Source organism: Gopherus flavomarginatus, chromosome 4 (assembly GCF_025201925.1).
Source record: "Gopherus flavomarginatus isolate rGopFla2 chromosome 4, rGopFla2.mat.asm, whole genome shotgun sequence".
Classification (NCBI taxonomy): domain Eukaryota; kingdom Metazoa; phylum Chordata; order Testudines; family Testudinidae; genus Gopherus; species Gopherus flavomarginatus.
Window position 1 is genome coordinate 132,006,048 of NC_066620.1, and position 26,034 is coordinate 132,032,081.

Sequence of the window (26,034 nt, forward strand, 5' to 3'; positions counted from 1 at the left end):
GATATGAAGAATACAGTATCACATATAAACATTGGGCAAGGTTTTGCACCACTGCACCACTGCAGCTATGTAATGTGGCCATAATGCTGGCTTAAATAGCCATCTGAGGATTCTCCTGTCCTGGAGGAATCCCCAGTTGGCTTAGAGCTGGCATACCTAGTGCTAGACACAACCTGTGGAGCAAGGAGTGTGACTGTGGGAAGGGAGCATGGCTGTATTTCTGGTGTGCTTCAGCAATCTCCAACTGCCACAACAGCCCCATGGGGACCATTGCATCTACCTGTAACTTAGAGCAGCCCAGAGGCAATCTTGATTGCATAGTGGGAAATTATCTTGATTCTGTTCTTTCTGTTTTGTAACCATGTATACCATGCTTAGCACCATAATGTCTTGAGCACCCTCCAGTAGTGCATTAAGCAATGTGTCTATGCATCTCTGACATGCTTTTTTTCTCTCATCCTTTCCCCAGAGTGAGATGTACAGTGGAGTGTCTTGTTTTGATAAGAGCCTGGTAGTTTTGTTTGTTAAATTTTTTTAATATAAATTAAAAATTTCAGGTGTTTATGTAAGAGAAGGCAAGTCAAAGAAATGTACCTTGCATGCGGAATATGAAGTGGTAACTAGCCAAGATGGTCAGGAATGCAACCCCACGTTCTGCATGTCCCTAGCCAGAAGCTGAGAGTGAATGACAGGAGATAGGTCACTCAATGTATTCCCTTTGAAGCACCTGGCATTGTCACTGTTGGAAGAGAAGATAGTGGGCTAGCTGGATCATTGGTCTGACCCAGTATGGCTGTTCTTATGAGGTTTGCAATGATCATTAGTTCCTGAGGGAATTCATTCCACAGTCTCAAGCCACCCTTAGAGGAAGTTCTGTTTCCCTCACAGACATGCTTTACTCTTTTTATTGAGAGTTCCGCTGTGCGAGAGGAGCACAGTTGTCAACCACGATATTTGCCAAGGATCTTAAGACAGTCTTCTGGGTGTCCTTGGCCCAGGCCATGGAGTGCTTTGAAAATAAAGATCAAGACCTTGAACTTGAATTGAAATTCTTTGGGAAGCCAAAGTAGAGAGCAGAGGGACTGGTTTGATATGGTTGTGGTAGCCTGTGTTGCTGAGATGTGCTGCAGTGTTCTGAACTAGTGGAAGTTTCCCAAGTGCTGAAGGTTTCATGGTCAGTTATATCACATTGCTGTAATCCAACCAAGAGGATTGCTGAGGCCGCGGTCTTTGTCTGCCAGGAGGAGATGGAGTTTCCTAGCAAAGCAGAGATGGTTGAAAGCATTATTCACAGATGCTGCTGTGTGAAGGGTGGTGCCTTGTACAAATGGATAGAAAGTGTATTCCAAGCTCATGGGATAGCACGATAGAAAGCGTGGAGATGAAAGGAACAAAGGCAGTGAGGAAACAGATTTGTTGGCCCAGTGAAGAAGTTAAAGGGAGGACAAGGAATTAGAACAGAGATATATGTGGGTGTGGAATTATGCAGAGTTTGAAGGCAAGGAGGAGAAGCTTATAACATGACAATTGTAATGTGTATGCTCCTTATGAGTCCAAACTTGTATTTTGCCTCTAGCATTGTGAGCAATTACCAAGCAATCTTAATGGGCTAATTATACCAGGAACAGTTGGCATTTCAACTGGCAGACCACACATTAGAGACACATTCCTTTGGTGAAGGAGGAAGTTCTTAAGCTACATCTTAAAATTTCTTTATGAGGAACATAATTTTAACAGCCCTCAAGAAGTGGAATATTTATATATATATATATTTGGGAGGAGAAATTGCCTAGATGGTTTTGAAATTGAATTTTATGAAAATGTGATAAATAACATAGGCATAGGTTCTCATTTTCCACAGTATATATATTTTTCCTCTCTTGTCCATGTATTCCATTTAGCTATAATCTTAGGTTAGCTTTAGAGAGTTCTCATCCTCGATGTGAATATTGACTATTCTGTCATTATGAGAAGCTTATTTCAAATTTATTATGGATGCATATAAAAGTTATTCTAAATCTACCTATTACAACTCCCAGAAACATTGCCCGAATCAGATATTATACAAATCAGATCTCTGCTTTAGTTTTCATTCTCTTCCATCCTCTCACCTTGATTACTACATTTCCTCATTCATGGTCTCCATGTCCCAACTCTTTAAACTTCATTTTGTCCAAAATAAGAGAGCTTGTCTCCATGTACTTATCCAGAAACAAGAAGCTGTTACTCTCAGTGCAAGTCTACACTACCACTTAAGTCAATCTAATTAACATTACTCGGGGTAAGCAACAGTTTAGCAGAAGATAATAGTTTTTGCTGATGACATAGCTCTTTTGTATAACCACTCAACCAACATGCAAGCAAAGATCAAAAGGCTGTCCAGCATCAGAAAATATAGGGTTAATATCAGCTCCCAACTCAAGCTTTACATTAGAAGGCAAAGGAGTACGGGAAGTGGGTCAACTCACATACTTTGGCAGTAAAATTCCAGCCAATAGCAATATCCAAAAGGAAAGAATGTCCTGAATTAGCAAGGTGGCAGTTGCATTTACTAGCAAGATTTGGTCATTGAAACTACAATTTAAAGACCAAACTATGAATTTTCAACTCAGATATTTCCACTTTAACATGTGAATGTGAAACCTGGAAATCCACCAAAGGTATAGGCAGACACACCTTTGAAAGCAAATGCCCTAGGAAGTTACCAGGTATCAAATGGAATGTATTTATAACAAAAGCTGAGATTTATCAGAATTCAACATCATCTTATCCTGAGAGTTATCCAGAAAAGATGATGGATATATCTGGGTCATGTGTTAAGAATGAAGAAAGAGCCTCTGCCTTGAAAGGCATGCCATTGAACTGCTGGTGGAACATGTAAAAGAGGCTGACCAAAAGAATCCCTCCACTGAAAGGGAAAATGTGTATGGGACTTCTGAACAAGGATGCAATGAGTGGCCCTGGAGAGACCGGGATAGCAGAGCCTTCTTCATGCTCTAAGTAACGCTTGATGGTGCAGGAACAATTCAGATAGTATTTAACCGTAATAGTTTAACTGTTTACTGTAGGTTTTTGGTTATAATGCATTCGTTCTTTTCTGAAATGCACAAAGTAGATTAAATGTTGCTTTCTTTATCTAGTTACAGTAAGCGATGGATGATTTATTGCTGAGTACCTTGGGTTACTTCCCTCTTACTTGACAGTGACTTCCTTCAAAAATATTGTGTGTACACAGTATAGTATATTCTAGGATTGTTTTGGAAAGGAAAAACTTAATTCCATCACTGCAGTCACCTGAAAACCAAAGTACTGCACAAAGTTATTTGGCAGACACACAACAGGTGTTAGTTTTTCCTGCAAGGTTATTTATATAAAACATTTCAAGGGTGTTTGAGGAATTGGTATTTTGTGAAACCTAAACTGCTGCCAGCTAGAATTGACAAATTACCATGAGTTAAAAGCCATGTAGCAGTCTTGCTTACGTTAAGTGTTCCCTGAATTGGAAGACTAGTTTTATCTGTGTCTAGTTACTGTATCTCTGTCTAGCCTGCACTCTATATTAGCTGTTAAGATTAAATAGAATATTCCCCAGAATTAATGTCAAAAAATAAACTGGTAAAAGCTCTAGCTGATACAGACTGAGTAGTCTGATCAGAAAGGTGTTTCATTTTTATAAACTAAGTTTTAGTTTCTAAAATTGAAAGGAAACACTAATGCATCTTTAAAAGTTTTGGAGTGCATTTAGTGGTTTTGAAAGTGAGATTAATAGTAATGACTTGAGCCAGACACAGGGGCCAAATCTATATGTACTGAAGCCAGGGGAGTTATTCTACTGCGGGTTAGGAAGGAAGATCTAATGGATAAGGGTCCTGGACTGGAACTCGAGGTGTCGGTTTAATTACTGGTTTAGCCACAGATGTCATTTGTAGTTTACAGCAAATCACTTAATCTACCTTGTGATTCAGTTTCTCATTTGTAAAGTGAGAATAAAATTCATAGCAGTGTTGTGAGGATAAAGTCCATTAATTGTAGGATACGGATATAGAACAGTGTTGAGAGACATAAGTAGCTACATAGATTAGATTTCTCTTGGGGTGAATTTAGCTCTGCATTTGAGGAGGCTGACCAAGCTTCCCATACAGCCCTCCAAATGCATTTCATTCCTGACATAAAATTCTGTGGATTTTCAGTCTTAAGCAGAGACTGCCAATCATTTCAATTTATGTCATATTTTGTGGTAGTTGGCTGATACTGGTAAATGAGGAGCTGCAGTGAGACTGTCCATTTACCATTATCAGCTGACCACCATAAAATTGTGACACAAATCAATACTGAAAATTTCATATATTCTAACCCAGGATTGGAAAAGCAAATTCATTATCCCCAGTGCTGTCTACATTAACCGACACCTTTCACTACCACTTCAGCTTCTTCTTGGGCTAATTTTCCCCCCACCAAGTGTAATGACTGTTGAATCCAGGTTCTTTGATTTTATATTTCAGGTTCAGTTATACAGAGATACACTATTACAGGATAATTAATGTGGCTAACAATATTTTGGGTGGTTCAAGAACATATTGCATTAGGCAAACAAAGTTTTCCAAATCAATAAGCCAGTGATGTGAAGCCATAATATTATGAAAAATTTCTCCCTCAGTGAGCAATAAAGACAATGTTCCCTGGGCAATATAATCTTTCTCCATTCTGTTCACAAAGGTCCATTAGTTCCACACACTTTCTACCCAACTCCTTCCCCTCCACCTTACTATTTGCCTTTAAAAAAAATCGCAGAGGGGTAGCCGGGTTAGTCTCGATCTGTAAAAGCAGCAAAGAGTCCGGTGGCACCTTGTAGACTAACAGACATATTGGAGCATGAGCTTTCGTGGGTGAATACCCACTTCGTTGGATGCACGAAAGCTCATGCTCCATTACGTCTGTTAGTCTATAAGGTGCCACAGGACTCTTTGCTGTCTTTAAAAAAATGTTTCCATTTCATATTCTCCCCCAATCCTACATCATTACAGTGGCTCCTGACTCATTGGGGCTCCCCTGTTTTTTCTGCCTGGTAGCTGTTCCTTGCAACAGCAGCTGTGATTGTCCTATGGCCTCTGGCTCTGGAGTAGCTGGTTGAGTGGGAGTATTCTCCCTCTGGTGCTGGGCAGACGCTTAGGAAATGGTTCCTTTGAAGTTGGGCAGGTTTTCCCTAGATAGGGTAGAGGAGTGGATTTCCTTAGGCTTCTGGGCAGGAGAGCGGGGATTCAGGCCCCCTTCCAACACCAACCCTTTGGACTATGGCTGCTCAGGCAAGCATCAGCAGCAGTGGTCACAGGTCTCTCAGTTAAAACAGCAGCCATTTAGTCCCATCTTTTCCTCCCCTGAGCCTTGTCATGCACTGCTGTAGCAACTGGTTAGGGAGTGGTGCTGTGGGGACGATGCAGTGCATTCCCCATTCTTGTCTACAAGGACTGTGTGGGGACATAAAGGAGTTTCTCTTGCAGCTGCTGCCACAGTCACAGCAATAGTTGAGTGCTCTTAGAGAGTTGAAAATGTTAACAAGCAGAACCAGAGTTAGCATTTTGCAGAGGGTTACGAACAATTTTTTGGTCACTGCCTCTTTATCCCTCACCTCTCCTGTCTCCTCCACACCACTATGCAGGGCTAGCCTAAGGATTTTATGTAATTCTTTGGGGTATGCGCAAACATAACCTACTTATTTAAATACAAAGTATAGTGGGATTGTATCTTTAGGTCTCCTCAGCCTCCTGCTGCAGAAATCGGTCCCAGCTGCAAATTTCTGTTACTCTCAGAAATCTGTTATCACTTATGTTTTCAAGGCTCCCTTCACAAGGAATTCACAAAACTTACTTTTAAATAAAAAGATTCTCTTTTAGAAAGCCAAAAGTTTGCATCAATTAACAAAGGGTTCCTGCAAGCCACTCCTCCAGCTCATCAGTGCAATAATAAAAGTGTCTGTTGAAAAGGTTCAACTACTGGCTGCTGTCCACAGAGTGCTACCAAAGTTTGTTACCAAGTTGTAGTCTAGATATCAGCACTTGATCGAAGATTATTCTTTGACTTGTGCCAACCTTTACAGCCATCTAAGGGTACAAAACCCTGATGCTGAGATATTTTAGCTTTCATCAATTTGAACTTCAAATGTAATTATTACAGCAATATCAAATATCTCTCAACGCTGCACTGCGCTCCAGATCACTACCTCATTCTCAAAATATGGATGGGATTGCTTCACAGACTGCCTTTCTGGTATTAGTGCTTTCACAACCTGGCCAATTTAGTTACATATAAGGATACAAGAGTTACTCTCAGGGTGTATATATATATAATACAATGAATTAATGTAGGATTAAACCCCTCAGTAACACAGGGACACTAATATATTGTAAAGCAAAGCACTATGCTTAGAAAGAAGATAAAGCCCTGCTCTTGGTGTCTGTCCTGTCTGATAGGTAAGATATCTCTTAATCCTTCCTTCCCCATGAAGCTGATATGGCAGCTTAGGCATTAAAAGCTTTATCTAGCTCCCACAAGGAGTCAATAGAAAAACGCTTGTTGGCTTCACTGTGAATTTAAACAAGCACCCATTTTTCTTATCATGACTGATTCCACCAGGGAAGAAGCCTTTTCTCACCTTGGCGTAACTGAGGAACATACTGGCATTATAAAACTTGAAACTGGTGGCAGAGAAGTGTAATAATTTATTAAAGCAGCTGCATGGGAATATGTGAGAGAGATTAGAGACCAATTTCCGTCTTAATTTCACATGCAGTTAAGCTCATAAGAACAGTATTGTGTACACCACCCCAACATATTGTTCAATTTAATGTTCTGTCTTCAGATTAGAAGAGAAAAATGGTAATTTCCTTTCCTTTTCAGCGGTTTATATATACATCTTCCTCAGTTGTCAAGTTTCAGAAAACATGGGTAAAAGCAGTAGTACCCTTCTGTGATGCTTTAGGAGTCAACCCACACCAGTAAGGGGTTGTGTCACCACCTGCCCTCTAGCCCTGGGTGCCTCTGTGCTGTGCAGTTTTGGCTCAGAGCCCTGATACCAGCAATATACTTTTAGCACAAAATGGAGTTACCCTGACTTCTGCCAGCCCTGTTTACTTTTTGCAGGGCAACACCATCAGACCTTCCAGTCCTGAGTTTCCGCAAAACCATCTCCCTGGTAGTGTCCAGTCCCTCTTGCTGGAACATTCACAAAAGCTTACAAGTTTGCTTCTCCTTTAAAGAGAAAGGACACAACAGCTTATTAACTTAACTGGGGTTAACACACCCTTCCTTCCAATCACAGCAGTGAGTTGGTTTATAGTAAAACAAGTTTAATTACATAAGGACATAGATTTAGGTGATACCGAGTTAGAAGTAGTAGGGATAGAGATGCTTATAAAGAAAAATGAAAATACACTAGCAGGACTGAAATCCAACCAACGTGAGCCTTCTTGTTGAAAGTTTTTTCAACATAGTCATTCTTCCAATGTGGCTGGCTAGTCTTTAACCAGTGTGCTTGGTTTTCTTTGTCTCCTCAGGGCAAGGATAACGTGGGGGGTTCTCTCCCTCTCTTTTTATACTTCAGTAAGCTTTGAAATGTATTATTCTGAAATGTAGCCTCAGATAATGTTCCTTTCCCTTGCTGGGTGTTGAGGCCATGCTGCCTTCTTCCCACTTGTGATTTTTTTTTTTTACAATACAAATGCTCTTCCTGCAATCTCTGATGCAAATGAAGAAGCCACTGTCCTGGCTTGAGGTGTCAGACCCTTTCTTTTGTCTTCATAATTATTTTTAGATTTTCTGTACATACATCACAAAAGAAGATTAATAATCAGTTACTAGTTTTCCAGTAATATATTACATGCCCCCTTTTGGATAAATATTATAACTGTGTGTGAGGTGCACTGAGCTGGTCAGTCCAGCTGAGACTCATTGCTATATACCAGAGAGGTCCATGCCATCTGGTACTGGAGTGCTCTTTGAGTCTCACTTTTTACAGCGTATATTACTCTGTGTGCATTCAATATCTGTCTGTTTCCTGGACTATGCCTTACAGTGGCATCTATATACTTATGAGGGATGTGTCCTTTTATTAACAGAAAGTCCCAGGGGAGAAGCTGAGGCAAAGAGAGTGAGCGGCTTGCCCAAGTCCCAAAATGGAGTCAGTGTCAGAGCCAGAATTAGAAAGTAGGAGTTATGTCCTTCCAGTCCTATGCTTAGGCCACACCTTCCACAGTCACTTTAAAATTGCAAAGCATAACGTGATTTTAAAGGGCCGCTCATGCTTCTTGGAAATCTTCATAAAACATTCTGTTACAAAACAGTTTTGCCAATGCAGTATTTCTCGCATAATGTTAATTCCTTCATCATTATAGGGGGAGATAAAGCGATCCCTATATTTGGGCTGCCTAACAGTTTCCATTATAAAAGATTCTTGTTTACTTTTTTGTGAGAAGCTCTCTGACATCCATTATTTGCAGCAGCCCTGTGATATTTGGTGAGGAAATCCCATGAAATCCCATTGTGCTTTTGGTGAGAAATAAACTTTAAAATGGCCATTTCCCTTCTCTCACTTGTGTCTTAGGAAAATTTTGATGGCCTAGCAAAATAGTAACTAATCACATTTTCTGAGGCTGAGCTGATGTTTCTGGCTCAACATCAGCACATGCTGTACTGAGAACACCTGGAAACAGGAGTAGCAGGGGGTAGGACAATAGTCCTATCCTACCTGTGGTCCCAGTCACCCATTCCCCCATCTGGCGGTCCCACGCGGGTTAGAAAAGAGAGAGCCAGACCAGGATCCAACTCCCCGCCAAACCCAGCAGCTGGCCCTTTTAGCAACCCAAATTCCCTGCCCCCTGGGGCACCAAATAGGGCTGGAGCTCCTCCAATCCTCAGGGAGGGAGAATTGGGAGAGAAGGTGAGTAAGAGGGGCCAGCCCCCCCTGACTCAGCACATGGTCTCTCTGGGGTAACAACCAGCTCCTACTGCCAGCTAATGTAGCTAGTCCTGTTGCTCAAATGGTAGCAGCCTGTGAGGCAGTGCTGAAGGCTCAGGGTTCACACATTGGTGCTGCATGATGGGAGTATTGTTATAGTTATACATAAAATATTTTTTTAACTTTTCCTATTTATTTTTTAAAAGTCTAGGAAATTCCACACAACCAATCTACATTTAAAAGAGTATTATTTAGGTTGTAAGACAGGCACTTGAAAGTTGGAAAATGCCTGATTTACAGTTGCCCACATGACCTTAATTCTTGTGCATTATGATACAGATTATGCTCACATATCCTACTTTTCCCCACAGGTTCACTGGCTCATTCAGTGCACAGAGTGCACACACGAGGTGACAGAATTAAGGTTGTGTAGGCAATCCTAAATCTGGCATATCCTAACTTTTGATTTTCTGATTTTGCAACTTAGATGTTGTTGTTTTCATGTAGTTTTTTGTACATAATTTATTCTTTACATTACATAAAAAAGACTGTTCTTTAGGAGTTCATCTGTTCCTGCTGCTCATTCCCCATGTGAAGTCATAACCCAATGCTTGCCACTGTAATTGAATGTAATGTTGCAAACAAGATTATGACTGGAGATGCCTAATATACAGCAGCTGCTGAACTCAGAAGATCTCAGTATTATCTTATGGAAATATTATGAGGCATAGAGATGGAAGTAGAAGAGTAGACATTTTGACAGGTAAAGAGAATTCCTTCTAAACAGAGTGGATGAAATCCTGGCCTTGTTGAAGAAAATGGGAATTTTGCCATTGGCTTCAGTGGGGCCAGGATTTCACCCAATATTTTTCAAGAGGTATGAGTGAGAGTTTAAAACATGACACCAGTAGAGGCCTTAAGGGAAGTTTTAGAATACAGGCCAGTTTAAAGAAGTGGTGATAAAAACAAATAAACAAATAGCAAGTGTATTTAAACATTAGATACAGACTCTTGGTTTTATATCTTTCATCTTCATTTGCATGTCATGGTTTTGTTCTATCTGATTTTAAATTGGCTTGGTCCTATATATGATGACCCTAGAGACCACCTATTCTTGTGATGAAATATTAGTGTTAAATACATAGTTACTAGCTATGTACATTCTTCTCCAAATCTCTGAGAAGTGGGTTGTTTGACAGAACACTAACTTGCTCATCATATTTTCACAGTACAAATTTCAGTTCTTCAGTTCTGTTCCTTCAGGGTGCTGTTTGTTAAAGCTTCAATGAATATTTGCCAACTTCTAGATGAGTGGTACCAAAAACTCCTGGCCCATAGCCCATCAGCATTACTGCCTGCTTCCAGGTGAAAAGCCTTTCATAGGCTAGCTCATGCAAACCTGTCATCAGATCGGCATATGAGGCGTCACATTCAAAAGAAAGGTTCAATAACCAATCTTTTCCTAGAGCCACTCTTCCAGTGCTTAGAGAAATAAAATTTAAAGGTCTCACTCAAAGGAATAGTTGAAAAACTGTCCTTAAAAAAAAAAGAAAAAAAAGAAATAGGATTTCTTTTGTAAATTAAGGACAAATATTTCCCCTGTATCAGAAATAATGAAAAGAAGTGAAATTTTTTTTCTCCCATCTTTAAATATTTTTATAACATTTTATCCTATCTTTAAGTACTTGAAGAAATTATGTTTAATAACTGTCAGACTGTGTTTCTGTAGTATCATAGTGGGAGCCCCGAATTAATATACTAAGATTCAGAATCAAACTGTACCATATCAGTAGCTGAGCTGAGTACATGCATGCTGCTTGTATGATCACACAGAAACTTAAAACAGATTATATCCTTGCCAGTCTACTCTGGGTTGTATGTAAAATTTGGAATGATTTTTTGAGTAGTATCTATTTTAGTGATTGTAAAATCTGTATGAATTGTCCTTGGACATTACAGATATACTGGTTACGTAGAGCCTATCTCTTTTTTCTTTCTTTTCACTCTACTCCATGCTGAACAATTTTTTTCTTGCTTCAGCAGCCCCCTTCACCAACACTGCCTTGATCCCTAAATCCATGTCAACCAATAAAAAATGAAACCTGTACCCCAAGCAGAGTTTTGAAAAGGGAGAAGTTCCAGATTCTCCAGGAAGTCCGCTAGGGATTTCACTAAAGCTGTTGATTTTATGCGGAAAAAACTCAGATATTGTGGTAACGGGCTGAAGGATAAAACTCTTAAACAGATTAATAGATTCATAGAGTTTAAGGCCAGAAGAGACCATTAGATTATCCATTCTTACTTCCTGTGTATCACAGGCCATTTCATTTCACACAGTTGCCCCTGTAATGAGTTCATAACTTTGTTTGGCTAAAGCATATCTTGAAGCATCCAGCCTTGATTTGAAGACTTCAAGATACAGAGAATACACCACTTCACTTGTAGTTTGTTCCAGTGGGTTATCACCCTCAGTGTTAAAAATTTGTGCCTTATTTCTAATTTCAGTGCATCTGGCTTTAAGCTTTTCTGGCCATTGGTTTTTGTAATGCCTTTCTCTGCTGAATTAAAGAACCCTTTAATACCTAGTAGTTTCTTTCCATAGAGGTACTTCTACCCTTCATTCAAGTCACCTTTCATTCTTCTTTTAGATAAGTTAGATTGGGCTCTTTAAATCTTTTACTGTAAAGGCTTGTCTACATAAGGAAAAGCCCAGAATCTACAACTGCTGAATAACTATTCTGCATTAACTCCCATGTGGACACCCTTTGTTAGTGCAGAATAAGAGCATCCATGTAGAGAATTAGTACTGAATAGTTATTGTGCTTTAAATTCAGACCCAAGCTATTTCACACTAATTTCCCTTTGAATTCCCTGTGTATACTTACACTTTAGCTACAGTGCTAATGTGACATGGGTTATGCAGAATGGGTCCTAATTTAGCAGCTGTCCTAAAAAGCCATTATTTCACACATTTCAAAGCTAGGACATTGCCAATCATAAACACTTTCCAATAACATGGGCATACAGGCACTTATAGGAACAGCATGTAGCCAGTGAAAGTGGATATATTTAAAGTCTGTTTTCTCAGTTATAAAACAACATGAGACGCTTTTAAAATATGTGGATAATAATTACAATAGTGAAGACATTACAGGTAGGAACTGGGAGACTGCCAGAAAAAAAGAATCTTACATTGCAGAAGGGAACAGACTACTTAGTCATTTCCTCCAACGACAGTTAGTCCACCCTCAAAGCTATGGAGCAAAGTTAGCGGGAGAGAGACTGGTTGGGCTTGGGGTTGTTTGAGGAGGGGAGAGAGCCTGGACAACTATGAAAAGCAGAGTTCAAAAGGTTGAGGTAACGGCCAAGTAAGCACCTGAACTTGAAATTTGCCGCTTCTAAATGAAACCCTTTATAGATAGAATTATTTCTGTTTGCCATATCCATAGCTTATAGTACATCCCAAAATGTACTATAAGCTATTCTGTTACAGTATTTTATCAATGACATAAGAACCATTGTCATGGGTAGATATGTGTTCATCTCTCAGTCTTCACCATAGCATAGGAAAAGGAGAGTGGAAGATAGAACCAGGCTGACAGGGAAAGTAATATAATTTAGTTCATGGATCAGGATATTACCATTCACCAAATGAGGGAACATTATGTGCTTTCTCTGCAGAAATGTATGGAATCAAGTCCAGGCTGCAACATTTTCAGTTTCTGTAGACCAAAGTTGGAATATAGCAAGAGTTTGTTACTAGAAAATCAAATATGGATAAAATTAATGTAGTAAAATAAAAAACTTGGCTATATTAAGCCAGCATGTCACCTTGTTACACTATTTTGCTGAGCTTCTAAAACCTTATATGCATTGCTACCCTTCTAGTTTGGAGGGAATTGTGCTTTTGGTCCTGGGGGCATAGAGGAGCAGAATGAACACTGTCCATGCTTTAGTTGCAGTAGCTCAAGAGCAGTGAAATATCCCTTCTCCTGACCTTTAGGGATAGGGAAAGGGAAGAACCTACTGTGGTAGACTTTTACTGCTTTTTTTATTATTTCGGGGTGTTTTACAACTTACGTATTGTAAATATTATAAATATTAATTAAAACTGTTGTTTTAATGCTGTGTTTTATATGAGGTCCCTGAAACAGGAAAGGCGGAGAAGCAATATATTTTATATTTGAAAGACTTTTTAAAATCTCATTTGAACATTTAGTGCTCAACCCTGAAAACACTCACGTCCAAGGATAGTGGTTACTGTTGTGGGTCTAGTCTCTTTGGTTTCAACTGGGGTAAATGGTGTACTAAGGTCATAGCTACACTACCGCAGCTACAGCTGCTGCAGCAACACAGCATAGATGCTGTCTACATCGATGGAAGGGCTTTTCCGTTGATTACAGTTAATCCATCTCTCCGAGAGGTGACAGAATCCTTCCATCAACCTAGCCATGTTTACACCAGGGGTTAGGTTGACATAGTAATATAGTTAGGTCAGTCTAACTTAAATATTGACCAGGCCTAACTGTTGACAGGATTGGATCCATATGGTAGATAAAGGCAGGAATATCTTTTATTTTTATCAAAAAGATGAGACCCAAACTATACATGATTGATTTAATTCAAATAATCCAGGAGATACATTGGTGTGTATAGGGACACTTGTACTGAAGGAGCTTCTATACTATTTCCAGAATTATTCCTTCTCTAGAAATACCATCTATGGTAGATAATTATCACAAATTGCCAGTATTATACAAAAGCAGAGTTGAGAAATGTGATAGAAAACATTCCTAATAGCAGGCTGGATTGATTTAAAGCAAAGCGACTTAAATCACAGATTTTAATTTTGTTCTGCATTTATACTTTTTAGTTATTTTCCTAAATAAAGGTTGGGTCTCCTTTGTTGGCAACCATTAAAACATGTTGATTTGCAACTAAATAGCCTTTACACTAAATTTTGTGGTGGCGTGGTTTGTTTGTTTTTTTGCTAATAAGATGGGTATAATATATATCTATACATATTTATTTAAGCAGTTCTATAGCTTAACTCATGTTTACTTAGATTCTTAATTTTTACATTTCATATATTTTTATTATCAGTTTTGTACATGATTTGTTAAGTTCTGTTTGGATAGAAATTAAAATTTGGTTAAATGCAGAAAACATCATTTTAATTTTTATCTTTAGTTAGCACTGGATACAGAAGACAAAAAGTTTATCAAAATAAGTTTTGCATTGAAAACTAACTTAATTTTTAAACAAAGGAAGTAGTATTCGTAGTTCATTAATTGAACTGATTGTTTCTGGTCATCATGTCTTTCAAGATTTTAGAACTCGTAGATTTCATCCTCTTCCACCTGTTTTTTTTACATATATTGGAAGAGGAAAACAAACTTTCCTGCTTTTTTTTTTTTCCATCACCCAGCTGGTTTTTTAACTTTGAATGAATTAGTCATTGAGATGAACTAGTAAAATAAACTGAAATAAAAAAATATTCTTTCTGCACCTGCAGAAGTGACTACTGATTTCAAAAGCTGGTTTAGTGCTTCAGTAAACCATGATGTTCCAGGTGGTTAGCCAGTGATTTCTGCCAGTTCAGTGGTTTGACTTTCTTTGAAAGTTGGCAGCAAACATGTATTGCTTAATTTAAAAAAAAAAAAACTTAAATTATTTTAATTGATTATAGTAAGTTTAGACCTTAATGTAGGTTGTCATAATTTCAGATTTACTTATGTTTGTTTTTTTTTAAAATAAGCCTATATTTAATTTGAATTAGAAAATCCAATTTAAATTTAAAAAATCTGATTTTTAAAAAATAGTTGATTTTTATCGACTCTGCCTAGCAGTAAGGGCAATTAAGCAGTTGCAGTAGTATCTGCCAAGGACAAGTTTTAGAGCAGGTTACATAAAGCTAAGGATTAGTGTAGAGAAAATCCTGACCCACTTGGATTGCAATTCATGATTCCTTTTCTAGCCGTATGAATGTGTGATTCTATAAAAAAATAAAAGTTACAGATTTTCTATAATTTAATAAGTTATTTAAGGATATTTTTGATAATACCCTAAAGACAGTTGAAGGAAATCCAACAAGAGGCATAACAGGCTAAACTCAGGAATAGTTAACTGCACATATTAAATGTAATGACTGAAAAGCAACATAGTTAAAGTACTTTCATGTTGCCCAGTAAGCCATTTCTTGAGTAAATGAAACATTACCTGAAATGCTGTGTTTACAGCCTGTGTGTTTAAAACAAAGTTATTGAAAAAATTCCACTTGTTGCTATGGCAACTTTTGTGAAGTCACGAGGACAGAGAAATGTAATTTCTCTGTTTATCTATATCACAAAGACCCAGGATACTTGAATCCATCCCCACCTGTAAACTGCCTCACTCACAGCTTAGCTCATAAGGGAATAGACTCTAAAGTGTAATGTGCAATATCTGTGGAGGTTTTCCAGGTCATCTCTGCCACCAAAAGGAGATCACTGATTTCATATTTTACTTTTAGTGGAAGAAGTTAAACGCCTCATGTAAGACTCAATGATTAAGTCTTTTCACTTGACCCACATAGAAATTATGTAAATACCAGGCTGCCCATGCTGCAGAAGGAGATAAAATTTTAAGAACAAAAGATGTTGTTTTCATGCGCATACCCCTAATAATAAAATCAAAGCAAGACAACACCTGAGAATGACCTAATTATGTATAAAAGTAATGGGATGAAATATTGAAAGGGAAAATTTAAGATGACCGTCAGGAAAATGTCTGACGATAAGATGTTGACTTCTGGAATGGTATTTCTCAAAGGAAGTAAAGTAATTTGGGACACTGAAAACTAACTGGAGGAAATAATGCAAAGGGTACTATAAGGAAAAATTAAAAATTATTTTTCTGGTGGTGCCTAATTCAGCTGCCAGTATTTTTTCCCCATCCTCAAGCCCATTGCTTGACTATTTTATATTTTTAGGGTGCTTACCATAATGAAAGTTTGTTGTAGTACAATAAACTCTAGGACTGTTGTTAATGGAGTTAGCTAGATCACATATAATCTATAAAAGCAGCAAAGAGTCCTGTGGAACCTTATAGACTAATAGATGTATTGGAGCATGAGTTTTCATGGGCGAATACGCACTTCGTCGGATGCATGTGCTGGAAATTTCCACTACATGCATCCGACGAAGTGGGTATTCACCCACGAAAACTCATGCTCCAAAACCTCTGTTAGTCTATAAGGTGCCACAGGACTCTTTGCTGATTTTACAGATCCAGACTAACACGGCTACCCGTCTGATATATAATCTATAGATTTATTTAACATAACTGAAATTGCTGTTCTGGTAGATTTTGCTTTGAATAGCATATTAACATGACAGGACACAAAACCTTTTTGTATCAAATTAATGTTACTAGACTTTGCTTTCATTGAGATGATAAGTCTGTTGTACTGTTTATTAATGCACTTGCTATCAAGCTACTGTAGAGTACACTGTTGTAAAATGGTTCCAGTGGGCATTACTGAGCATGTATCAGAGTCTTTTTAATTGGTTGAGAAAGCTACAGTCTGTCTTCTTCATTAGCTAAAATTTGGATATTGCTCTCTTCATTTTATCTAGTCTGCATTGTTTGCCCAGTCACACAAGCTGTTATAGTTTTTCCTTATCAGTATATATTTGATTGCCTTGTAGGAATTGCGTGAGAGTATCTGATAGAGCTATTATTTCAATCTATCCTTTTTGGAGCATTATGTTCTGTTTTAGATAGTCTTCAGGACATTCAAGTGATTAAGTTGTCAGCAGAGATTGGGAGGGCTTCTGGTGTAACTCTGAATGTATTGTTATACTGTGTTAGATTGCCAGAGTCCAACTTCAGACAGAATTTACAAGACTGTTTGTTTGATTTGGCTTGTAACCTAAAATATGATGGTCCAGTTATTCCATTTCCCGTGTGTTAATTTATTGCATGTTTTAAATTATCGTAATGAATTTTCATGTGAGTTATTGTGTCTTTGCTGTGTAAAATAGAAATCAGGCTGATGGAATATGGTCAATTCACATAAATTATCTTCTCTCTTTCCTAGATATATGGGCAATTGGGTGTATATTTGCTGAGCTATTGACTTCAGAACCTATTTTTCACTGTCGTCAGGAAGACATCAAAACGAGCAATCCTTTTCATCATGATCAGCTAGACCGCATTTTTAGTGTAATGGGATTCCCAGCAGGTAATTTACTTTCATTAAAAGGTCAGGCATAAACCCTTTGAGTTGGATTTTGTTTTAAAGGAAATTACTAGCTCTATAGCTTTATAAAAGCTGGCAGTATGATGGATGTGGAGTCTCTGCCCAAGAGAGTGGTGGGACTTGTGGAGTAACAATACAGAACAACTAACATAAAATGTCAGACAAATATTACAGATTATGTACATCATATTTTTTAACCTGCACTTTAAACTCTCCGATTGCTTTATCTTTTCTAAGATAAAGACTGGGAAGATATAAGGAAGATGCCAGAATATCCCACACTTCAAAAAGACTTTAGGAGAACAACGTAAGTGATTATACCACAGATAGTGGTTAAAAACTGCTTGTAATAGATACACAGAAATCAGCACTAGAGATTACCTTCAATTATCTTCTGTCTTGTTTAGACTTTGGAAGAGTATTATTTGGATTTTAAAAGAATGCTCGTGTCCATCTTTTAATGTTGGCAAGAGTTTTTGCTCAGTAGGTCAGATCATCCCCTGCACTGGTAGACAAGGAAGGGAAACGGTACAGGGAGCAGCATAGTCCAGGACAAGGCATAGGTCTAGGATTCAGGAGCTTTGAGTACTATTTCCAGCTCTGCCCTGGAATTTCTGAGTGACCTTTGGCAAATCACTTGATGCCTCTGTGCATCGGTTTCCTTCTTTGTAAAATAATTATAGTTACCCACAGAGATCTAGAGATTAAAAGCAAGACATAAACTCTATGTCTGATTATTCTTAATGGGAATATTTGAGCTCAGGAAATGCAAAGACTTCACATGGCTCATGGTTCAGTTGGGAAAAGGGACAGGTTTGTTTCTCTGCCAGCTGAAGGGAATAGTTGCAACAGCTTCTCAGATGGCAAATGATGATGCAGTGGCTGCACTGCTGGAGCTACTGTGCCTGTCTGACAAAGTAGCTTCCACTAGGATAGGGCAGCTCTGCCCTCCCTACAACATTTGCTATGGGTGTGTGCTACTATCAAGACCTCACCATATATCAAAGCTGTACATTCCATTGTAATAAAGAACAAACCATTTAAAAAATACTAACACTGAAAGCTAGGACAAACATTCACACTTCACAAATATAGTGTATGGCAATGTAGGACATTATATAGTCTAACAAATGAAATACAAAATGTGTCCTTTGGGACTAGTACGCCTTTTCTTTATTGCTTAGTGCAGTGCCATAATCCTACAGTATATTATTTTTGAAATGTGTTTACAATTTTTCAGATATGCCAATAGTAGCCTCATAAAATACATGGAGAAACACAAAGTCAAGCCTGACAGCAAAGTTTTCCTTTTGGTATGTACATCATTGTGCTCTTACAGATTATTTTACTTTGAAATATAATTGTGATATTAAAACAGTTCCGTTTCTGCTTACTGGAGGATGAGAAGTATGAATTTTAAAAATATAAATGATAGCTACAGCCATGGCTTTTAATATTTTAACAAATTTGCCATTGTCGGCTTCTGCATATCACCCCAGAATTGGCTGCCTTTCTGATACAGGCAAAGTAATCCCTCTGTATAGTTGCATCATAGGTCAGTTTGTGAATTATACATGTATCAGTGGGAGAAAGGGGGTGGGGGGATCACCTTTCCTTCTGAAGGATGAATGCTTTCTTTAGTTCTTTCTATTTAACATACTTATAACATAGAAAGGTCCATCAGAGCCCTAGCTTATAAACCTTGCAAATACACTCCAGAGCTCATCTCCTGTGTTGGGCTTTTACCTGTGAGGGGCTGAGCAAATTGCCTGCACAGGGACGGCGCTACCATTTAGGCTACCTAGGCAATGGCCTAGGGTGCCAGAATTTGGAGGGGGGGCGCTATTTTGCTGGGGGGGCAACACACGGGTCCAGTGGACCTACCGCAGTCATGCCGGTGGACGGTCCGCTGCTGGAAAGGCTCCGGTGGAGCTGCCGCAGTCATTTCGGTGGACGGTGCGTTGGTCTAAAGGCTCCGGCAGACCTACCGCAGTCATGCCTGCATACGGCATTACTGTGGTAGGTCCACCGGACCCGCGGGGGGGGGGGGGGGCGGCAAAATGGCCGTCCGCCTAGGGCGTCAGAAACCCTGGCGCCGCTCCTGTGCCTGCATAATGTTCACATCCACAAGCAAGAGATACCAGGCATAGAATCTTTGTGTCTCATATGGGAGCAGAGTGCTACCCGTGTACTACTAGTGTAGCTCATCTGCAAAGAGGACAGGCCATGGGTGTGTGCACAATAGTAGCATAAAGATCACCTTTGCACTCTGATCTGGATGCAGCCTTTGCATGGGACCAGTCCCCATGCACTGAGTTACAGCTCCTCTCAGGCTGCTCTTGCATACATTGTCTACAAAGAGTACCAAAGGGCGTGGCAAAAGGAGGTCTTGATCTCACCCACTTTCCTCTATGCCTCTTTCCCTGCTCTGCCAGCAGCAGGGAGTGACATAATAACTTCTATCCTATCTGTGTGCCCACAGAGAATCACCCTTATATTGAGCTGATCCTTCACAGACAGTTACACTTAATTTAGAGCCACTTTCAGTAGCTCAAGGTGGCACATACAGCACTGAAGAATCCAGCCCAGTTAACTTTATTTCTCAGACCAACAAAACTTCATAGTCATCATACTTTTGATGTGTGTGCATCATAGAATACTGAAGGGTGAACTGTCAGGCTGGAAGGAGGTTACTAGTGGAGTTCCTCAAGGATCAGTTTTGGGACCAATCTTAAACCTTTTTATTACTGACCTTGGCACAAAAAGCGGGAATGTGCTAATAAAGTTTGCGGATGACACAAAGCTGAGAGGTATTGCTAACACAGAGAAGGACCGGGATATCATACAGAAAGATCCTGATGACCTTGTAAACTGGAGTAATAGTAATAGGGTGAAATTTAATAGTGAAAAGTGCAAGGTCATGCACTTAGGGATTAATAATAAGAATTTTAGATATACATTGGGGACACATCAGTTGGAAGCAACAGAGGAGGAGAAGGACCCTGGAATATTGGTTGATCACAGGATGACTATGAGCCGCCAATGTGAAATGGCCGTTAAAAAAGCTAATGCGGTTTTAGAATGCATCAGGTGAGGTATTTCCAGCAAAGATAAGGAGGTGTTAGTACCGTTATATAAGGCACTGGTGAGACCTCACCTGGAATACTGTGTGCAGTTCTGGTGTCCCATGTTTAAGAAGGATGAATTCAAACTGGAACAGGTTCAGAGACGGGCTACTAGGATGATCCGAGGAATGGAAAACCTGTCTTATGAAAGGAGACTCAAAGAGCTTGGCTTGTTTAGCATAACCAAAAGAAGGTTGAGGGAGGATATGCTTGCTCTTTATAAATATATCAGAGGGATTAATATTAGGGAGGGAGAGGAATTATTTAAGCTTAGTACCAATGTAGACACAAGAACAAATGGGTATAAACTGGACACTAGGAAGTTTAGACTTGAAATTAGACGAAGGTTTCTAACCATCAGAGGAGTGAAGTTCTGGAACACCCTTCCAAGGGGAGTAGTGGGGGCAAAAGACATATCTGGCTTTAAGACTAAGCTTGTTAAGTTTATGGAAAGGATGGTATGATGAGATAGCTTAATTTTGGCAATTGATCTTTGATTATCAGCAGGTAAGTATGCCCAGTGGTCTGTGATGGGATGGGATCTGAGTTACTGCAGAGAATTCTTTCCTGAGTGCTGGCTGGTGAGTCTTGCCCACATGCTCAGGGTTTAGTTGATCGCCATATTTGGGGTCGGGAAGGAATTTTCCTCCAGGGCAGGTTGGCAGAGGCCCTGGAGGTTTTTCACCTTCCTCTGCAGCGTGGGGCATGGGTCACTTGCTGGTGGATTCTCTGCAGCTTGAGGTCTTCAAACCACAATTTGAAGACTTCAATAACTCAGACATAGGTTAGGGGTTTGTTATAGAAGTGGATGGGTAGGATTCTGTAGCCTGCTTTGTGCAGGAGGTCAGACTAGACGATCATATTGGTCCCTTCTGACCCTAAAATCTATGAGTCTATGAGAACTAGACGTGTTGCTGTGCATGAAATGCCTTATTTTGCTTTTCTGAATGAGCCATTTGTAGTTTACCAGATCGTGATGTAAGTATGGCATACAAGCCATTAGTTTGAAAAATAATGGTTTCATAAGTTGTTTACTACTTCCAATGTTACACTACACAGCTTCAAAAACTTCTTACCATGGATCCTACAAAGAGAATTACCTCAGAGCAGGCTTTGCAGGATCCCTATTTCCAGGAGGATCCACTGCCTACGTCAGAGTATGTGTCTCACTTTTTCTGTGTTCTTTACAATGATGCTTTTTTTTGGCTAACTATTAATGTGCAATATATGGTGATCATTTAAAAATGAAGAATTCTGCTTGTAACAAGAACATGTTTCTCACCACTGTGAGTCCACCTCTGAGCTTTCTAGGGGCACCAATGGTGTTAATCAACCAATGATAGGCAGAGCAACAACTTTATACTTGCTGCACTCAGTAAAAGTGGGTAAATGGTGGGGGGAAAGAAGTGATGGTTCTTAGAAAAGTATTCTGAAGTATTTATATAAAACTCTTGTAGATATGCCCCTCTTAGACATACATCATTCAGCCAAGCTGTACATAATGTACTTAGTTCTGAAGAATTACTTATAAATCAGCCTCTCTTATCTTAGTGTACAGTCTCCCTTAGGTAGATACCTTGAATTATGCCAGCGGAGATGGTGTGACATGGACAGATACATCTGCTGTTATGATAAGAATACCAAAAACACTTTATCATATTACCTCAATCTAGTGTCTTATCATTAATTATAGACTGAGCTGGCAGCAGCATCGGATGTAGTTAAGGTTGCTAAACCACTTTCCATTATAACTTTACCAAATTTTAACCGTCTGGGCTGAAATTTTCGATGCTGGGTAGGGATTGCCTGAGGCTGGTTTTTGTTTTGTTTTTTTATTGAAGTTTCACTTAAAATGGTTTAGCCTCAAGGGTCCCCAACGCAGTGCCTGTGGGTGCCATGGTGCCCACGTACTGGCCGGTGGACGAGCATCTGCCAAAATGCCGCTGATAAGCTGCGTCATCCAGAGGCGTCGCTGCTGAAATGCCGCTGATTTTCGGCAGTGACACCTCTGGATGACGCTACTTTCCGGCGGCATTTTGGTGGCGATGCCTATTGACGTTGCCGCTTGTTGTCGGAATTTCTGCGGATGCTCATCCGCCACCACGGTCCTCCATGCCTCGCCAGATGAAAAAGGTTGGGGACCACTGGTTTAGCTGTTTCTGAGAATGAGATTAAGGAAAAATATGATGGCTTGTCACGATAGAAGTTTTCTTCAGTGTTCTAGGAAATTACATCAGAAATACTTAATTAAAAGAACATTTTGGTTAGAAAGTCAAGCACTCAAAAATTAGGAGATGCCAGACTTCAGGTTGCCCATGCAAGCTTAATTCAGCTCCCTTGTGCATATGTGTTATGATACAGACTTTAATTACATGATAACATACTGCTTTTCCACAGGACATCTGCCTCATTCAATGTACAGGATGGATCTGCGCAGGGCTGAACCAGTGTTCTGTAGTGAATGAGGCTGTCTGTAGAACCCTTGCCTCATTTGTTGCAGAAGTTGGAAGGTGTGCAGTGAAGGAGATTGCAAGAAGAGAAACGATGGTTTCATGGTTTAGGCAGTTGAATGATATCCTAGAGAACTGGATTCTGTTCTTGACTCTGCCACAAAGTTCCTGTGTGGTGCTGGGCAAGTCACTTAAACAAAACTTTTCATAGTTATCCACTAATTGTCTGCTCTTCATTTTATGGGTTCCCAGCTTGAGATCCTAGGTTCTGCTTTGTGAATGTGCTGAGTACTCACAACTGCATCTAATGTCAATGAGAGGTGTGATTTGAACATATATACTGCTATCCACATGCCAATGGATCTCAAGCTGAGCAAATTTAGTGAACACTTGATAGTTTTGGCCTTAATCTCTTATGCCTTAGTTCCCCAGCTATAAAATGTGGATCGTAATGCTTCCCTACCCACAGGGGTGTTATAAATGTAATGAATTACTGTTTGTGAAGTACTCTTATGCCACAGTAATGAGCAGCATGGAAACGCTCATGAGGAAATGAATAATTCTGTATTCCATGCAGGAGCTGGATGGTGTGCAGTAAATAAGGCGAAAGGCCATCCACTCTTTGAAGAGGATAAAAAGAAATATGAATACCTACCAATTTGAAGAGTCCTATCCATCCCGTGTACTTAGTGAGGCAGGGGTGCTGTGGTAAAAATATCATGTGATCAAGTAATTAATAACTGTATGCAGGGACGTGGCCACCTTTATTCTTGAATTTCCTAATATTTGAGTGCTTGTCTTTGCAAACTGACTATTCTTTTAACATAGTGTTTTTTGTATACAATTATTTAATTGTGCCAACAGTGTGCTAGTTGCTTTTCAGCCAGAAAGGCAATAAAAACCCTGTCCAGGAAACTTTATTATCTGAATAGAAAATACACAGATGCAGCATGGGATTATTTATTTATTTATTTATTTATCATGTTGTTTTATTTTATTTTATTTATTATTATGGTAGCACCTAGGAGCTCCAGTCATGGACTAGAACCCCATTGTGCCAGGCACTTTGTAAATGTATAAAAAAGAGATCCCTGCCCTGAAGAGTTTACAATGCAACAAAAGTCTGTGAGTGATCAAGCCATGACATTTATCATGAGTCTTGTTAGTCCTATGATATTTGTTTGGATTTCAAAAGATATTTACTCTTTTGTTAACAATTGTTTGAGGTGTAGGAGCCCTCATGGAAGAAAGCACAGGTCTAGTCTAGACTAGGAAAAAAGAATTTAAAAAAAAAAATCAAGTTAGCAATTATGATTTGAAATGCCACTTAGCAATTATCGTAGACCCAGGTTAGCACTTTCAAAATCATGTTAAGCTGATTGTATTGCAACACAGGTTACTCCCCGAAGGTTCAACAGCAAGAATTGCTGAAACTAAAATGGTACAAAATATTATCTACTAGTAGGTTTTTGCACTCCCGTACTGGTCTACTTTTGCCTAGGTCACAACACCTGGCAACACAATTTTAAAGGTATTAAACTGTGTGTACACTAGATACTAAATAGTATTTCAAATCATATTAGCTGACTCAATCTAAAAACTACTTTTTTATTTCCTTCTAAACAAGGCCCCTGAGACTAATTGATTCCAATTCTCCAGAGATGAATAGCTAGTACATTTAGGGCATGATACAAAAGCCGTTGAAGTCAATGGAAAGACTCCCATGACATTAATGAGCATTGGATCAGGCTCTCAATCCACTGTGCCATCCATACTCCCAATTAAGTGCTGTAGAGTTTCTGGTTGATTCACGCAGAAAAGTGAACAAATGCAGTGTCAGGACAGCAAATAATTGTGCTGTCATTTGTGCTCACTCAGTTCTGCTATAATTCTAAAGGAAGGCAGCTTGCCAACAACAAATATAGTAAAAGTTAAAATCAGTGTACATCTACCAGTAGTTATAGATCTGTTGGGTGTCTATAGGGTGTCACTTAGTAATTTGGAGTCAAGGCATAACAAACATTAAAAGAAAAAGCCCTGAAATATATATGACATTAAATAAATTAATTTCAGAAGCATGTATGTTTAGTATGTCTCTGATTTGCTGTTTGATATATTTCAGTGTATTTGCTGGCTGCCAGATTCCTTATCCAAAACGAGAATTCCTCAATGAGGATGAACCTGAAGAAAAAGGAGATAAGGTATAATAAAAGGCACTTTTTTTCAAAATGTAACAAAAAAGTTGTGATGCCACAAAGGGAAACTAACAGAACATGGGCTCTTACCTAGGAATGTGTTTTGAAGGCAAGACTGTCCCAAATTTTTTCACAGTACATTAGAAAGTTTCACATTAATGCATAGTAAATTATAATGAATAAGATAGTTTGTTTGTATTTTTCCTAAACTTAAAAATGTACAGCTAGTCAGACGTTGTTAGTAATACACCTCTACCATGATATAACGCGACCCAATATAACACGAATTCGGATATAACTTGGTAAAGCGGTGCTCGGGGGGGCAGGGTTGCACACTCTGGCGGATCAAAGCAAGTTCAATATAACGCAGTTTCACCTATAACGCGGTAAGATTTTTTGGCTCCCGAGGACAGCGTTATATCGGAGTAGAGGTGTACATGGCTAACAGAAGAAAGAGAAAGAGGCCTCATGCTGTAATCAACTTGTGTCCTGGCGGCTGCGTGGGGACAGGGCCTGTTATTGATCCAAGAGAAACCCTCTGGTTGTGCATGTCCTCTGGTTCAGATAGTCTGTACAACATGGGAGCCCAGTTTGATTTAAAGCTGTGCCTATCAAGGATACATTTGAAAGAGTAAATTCTACTTTCTGAGCTGATATTGTAGATTAGTATTTCTTTTGCATGTGACAGTGTCAGAGCAAGGGGAAATGTTAATCTACTAAATCCTCAGGATTTTGTTCCCCAGGTCTGTTTTTGAGACTAGGAAATTACAAAACCTAAATTAAAATAGCAGTGGAGTCATGATACTGATGTAATTGAAATTCCGAGACTTAGCAATGCTTTTTAAACTTTCAGTTACTGAACATTAAGAAACAACATAAGTTCAAATGAGTTTGGCTTTTGTTAAATTGATTTTACTCATCTGTGAGTGTTAAAGTATATATTTGTATTTCATTTTCTTGGGAAATTTTATTTAGTTAAACAAAAATGACACGCACAGTATAAATATTCAAAGCAGCTATTATGATCTGTTGTATAAATAGCCTTTGTGTCTCGTGGGGACTGTCCCATATT

At 39.1% G+C, this 26,034-nt stretch overlaps 1 protein-coding gene across 2 annotated transcripts in view; it reads left to right on the forward strand.

The window, feature by feature from the left end:
- The window catches only part of CDK19 (cyclin dependent kinase 19), a 188,012-nt gene that overhangs the window by 141,724 nt on the left and 20,254 nt on the right, over window positions 1-26,034 (forward strand). For both annotated transcript variants that reach the window (XM_050951418.1, XM_050951417.1), the window contains 5 exons: window positions 17,031-17,174; window positions 17,430-17,499; window positions 18,433-18,505; window positions 21,377-21,474; window positions 24,890-24,968. In XM_050951418.1, the coding sequence (XP_050807375.1) occupies window positions 17,031-17,174; window positions 17,430-17,499; window positions 18,433-18,505; window positions 21,377-21,474; window positions 24,890-24,968 (464 nt within the window). The remainder of the gene's footprint in view (window positions 1-17,030; window positions 17,175-17,429; window positions 17,500-18,432; window positions 18,506-21,376; window positions 21,475-24,889; window positions 24,969-26,034) is intronic.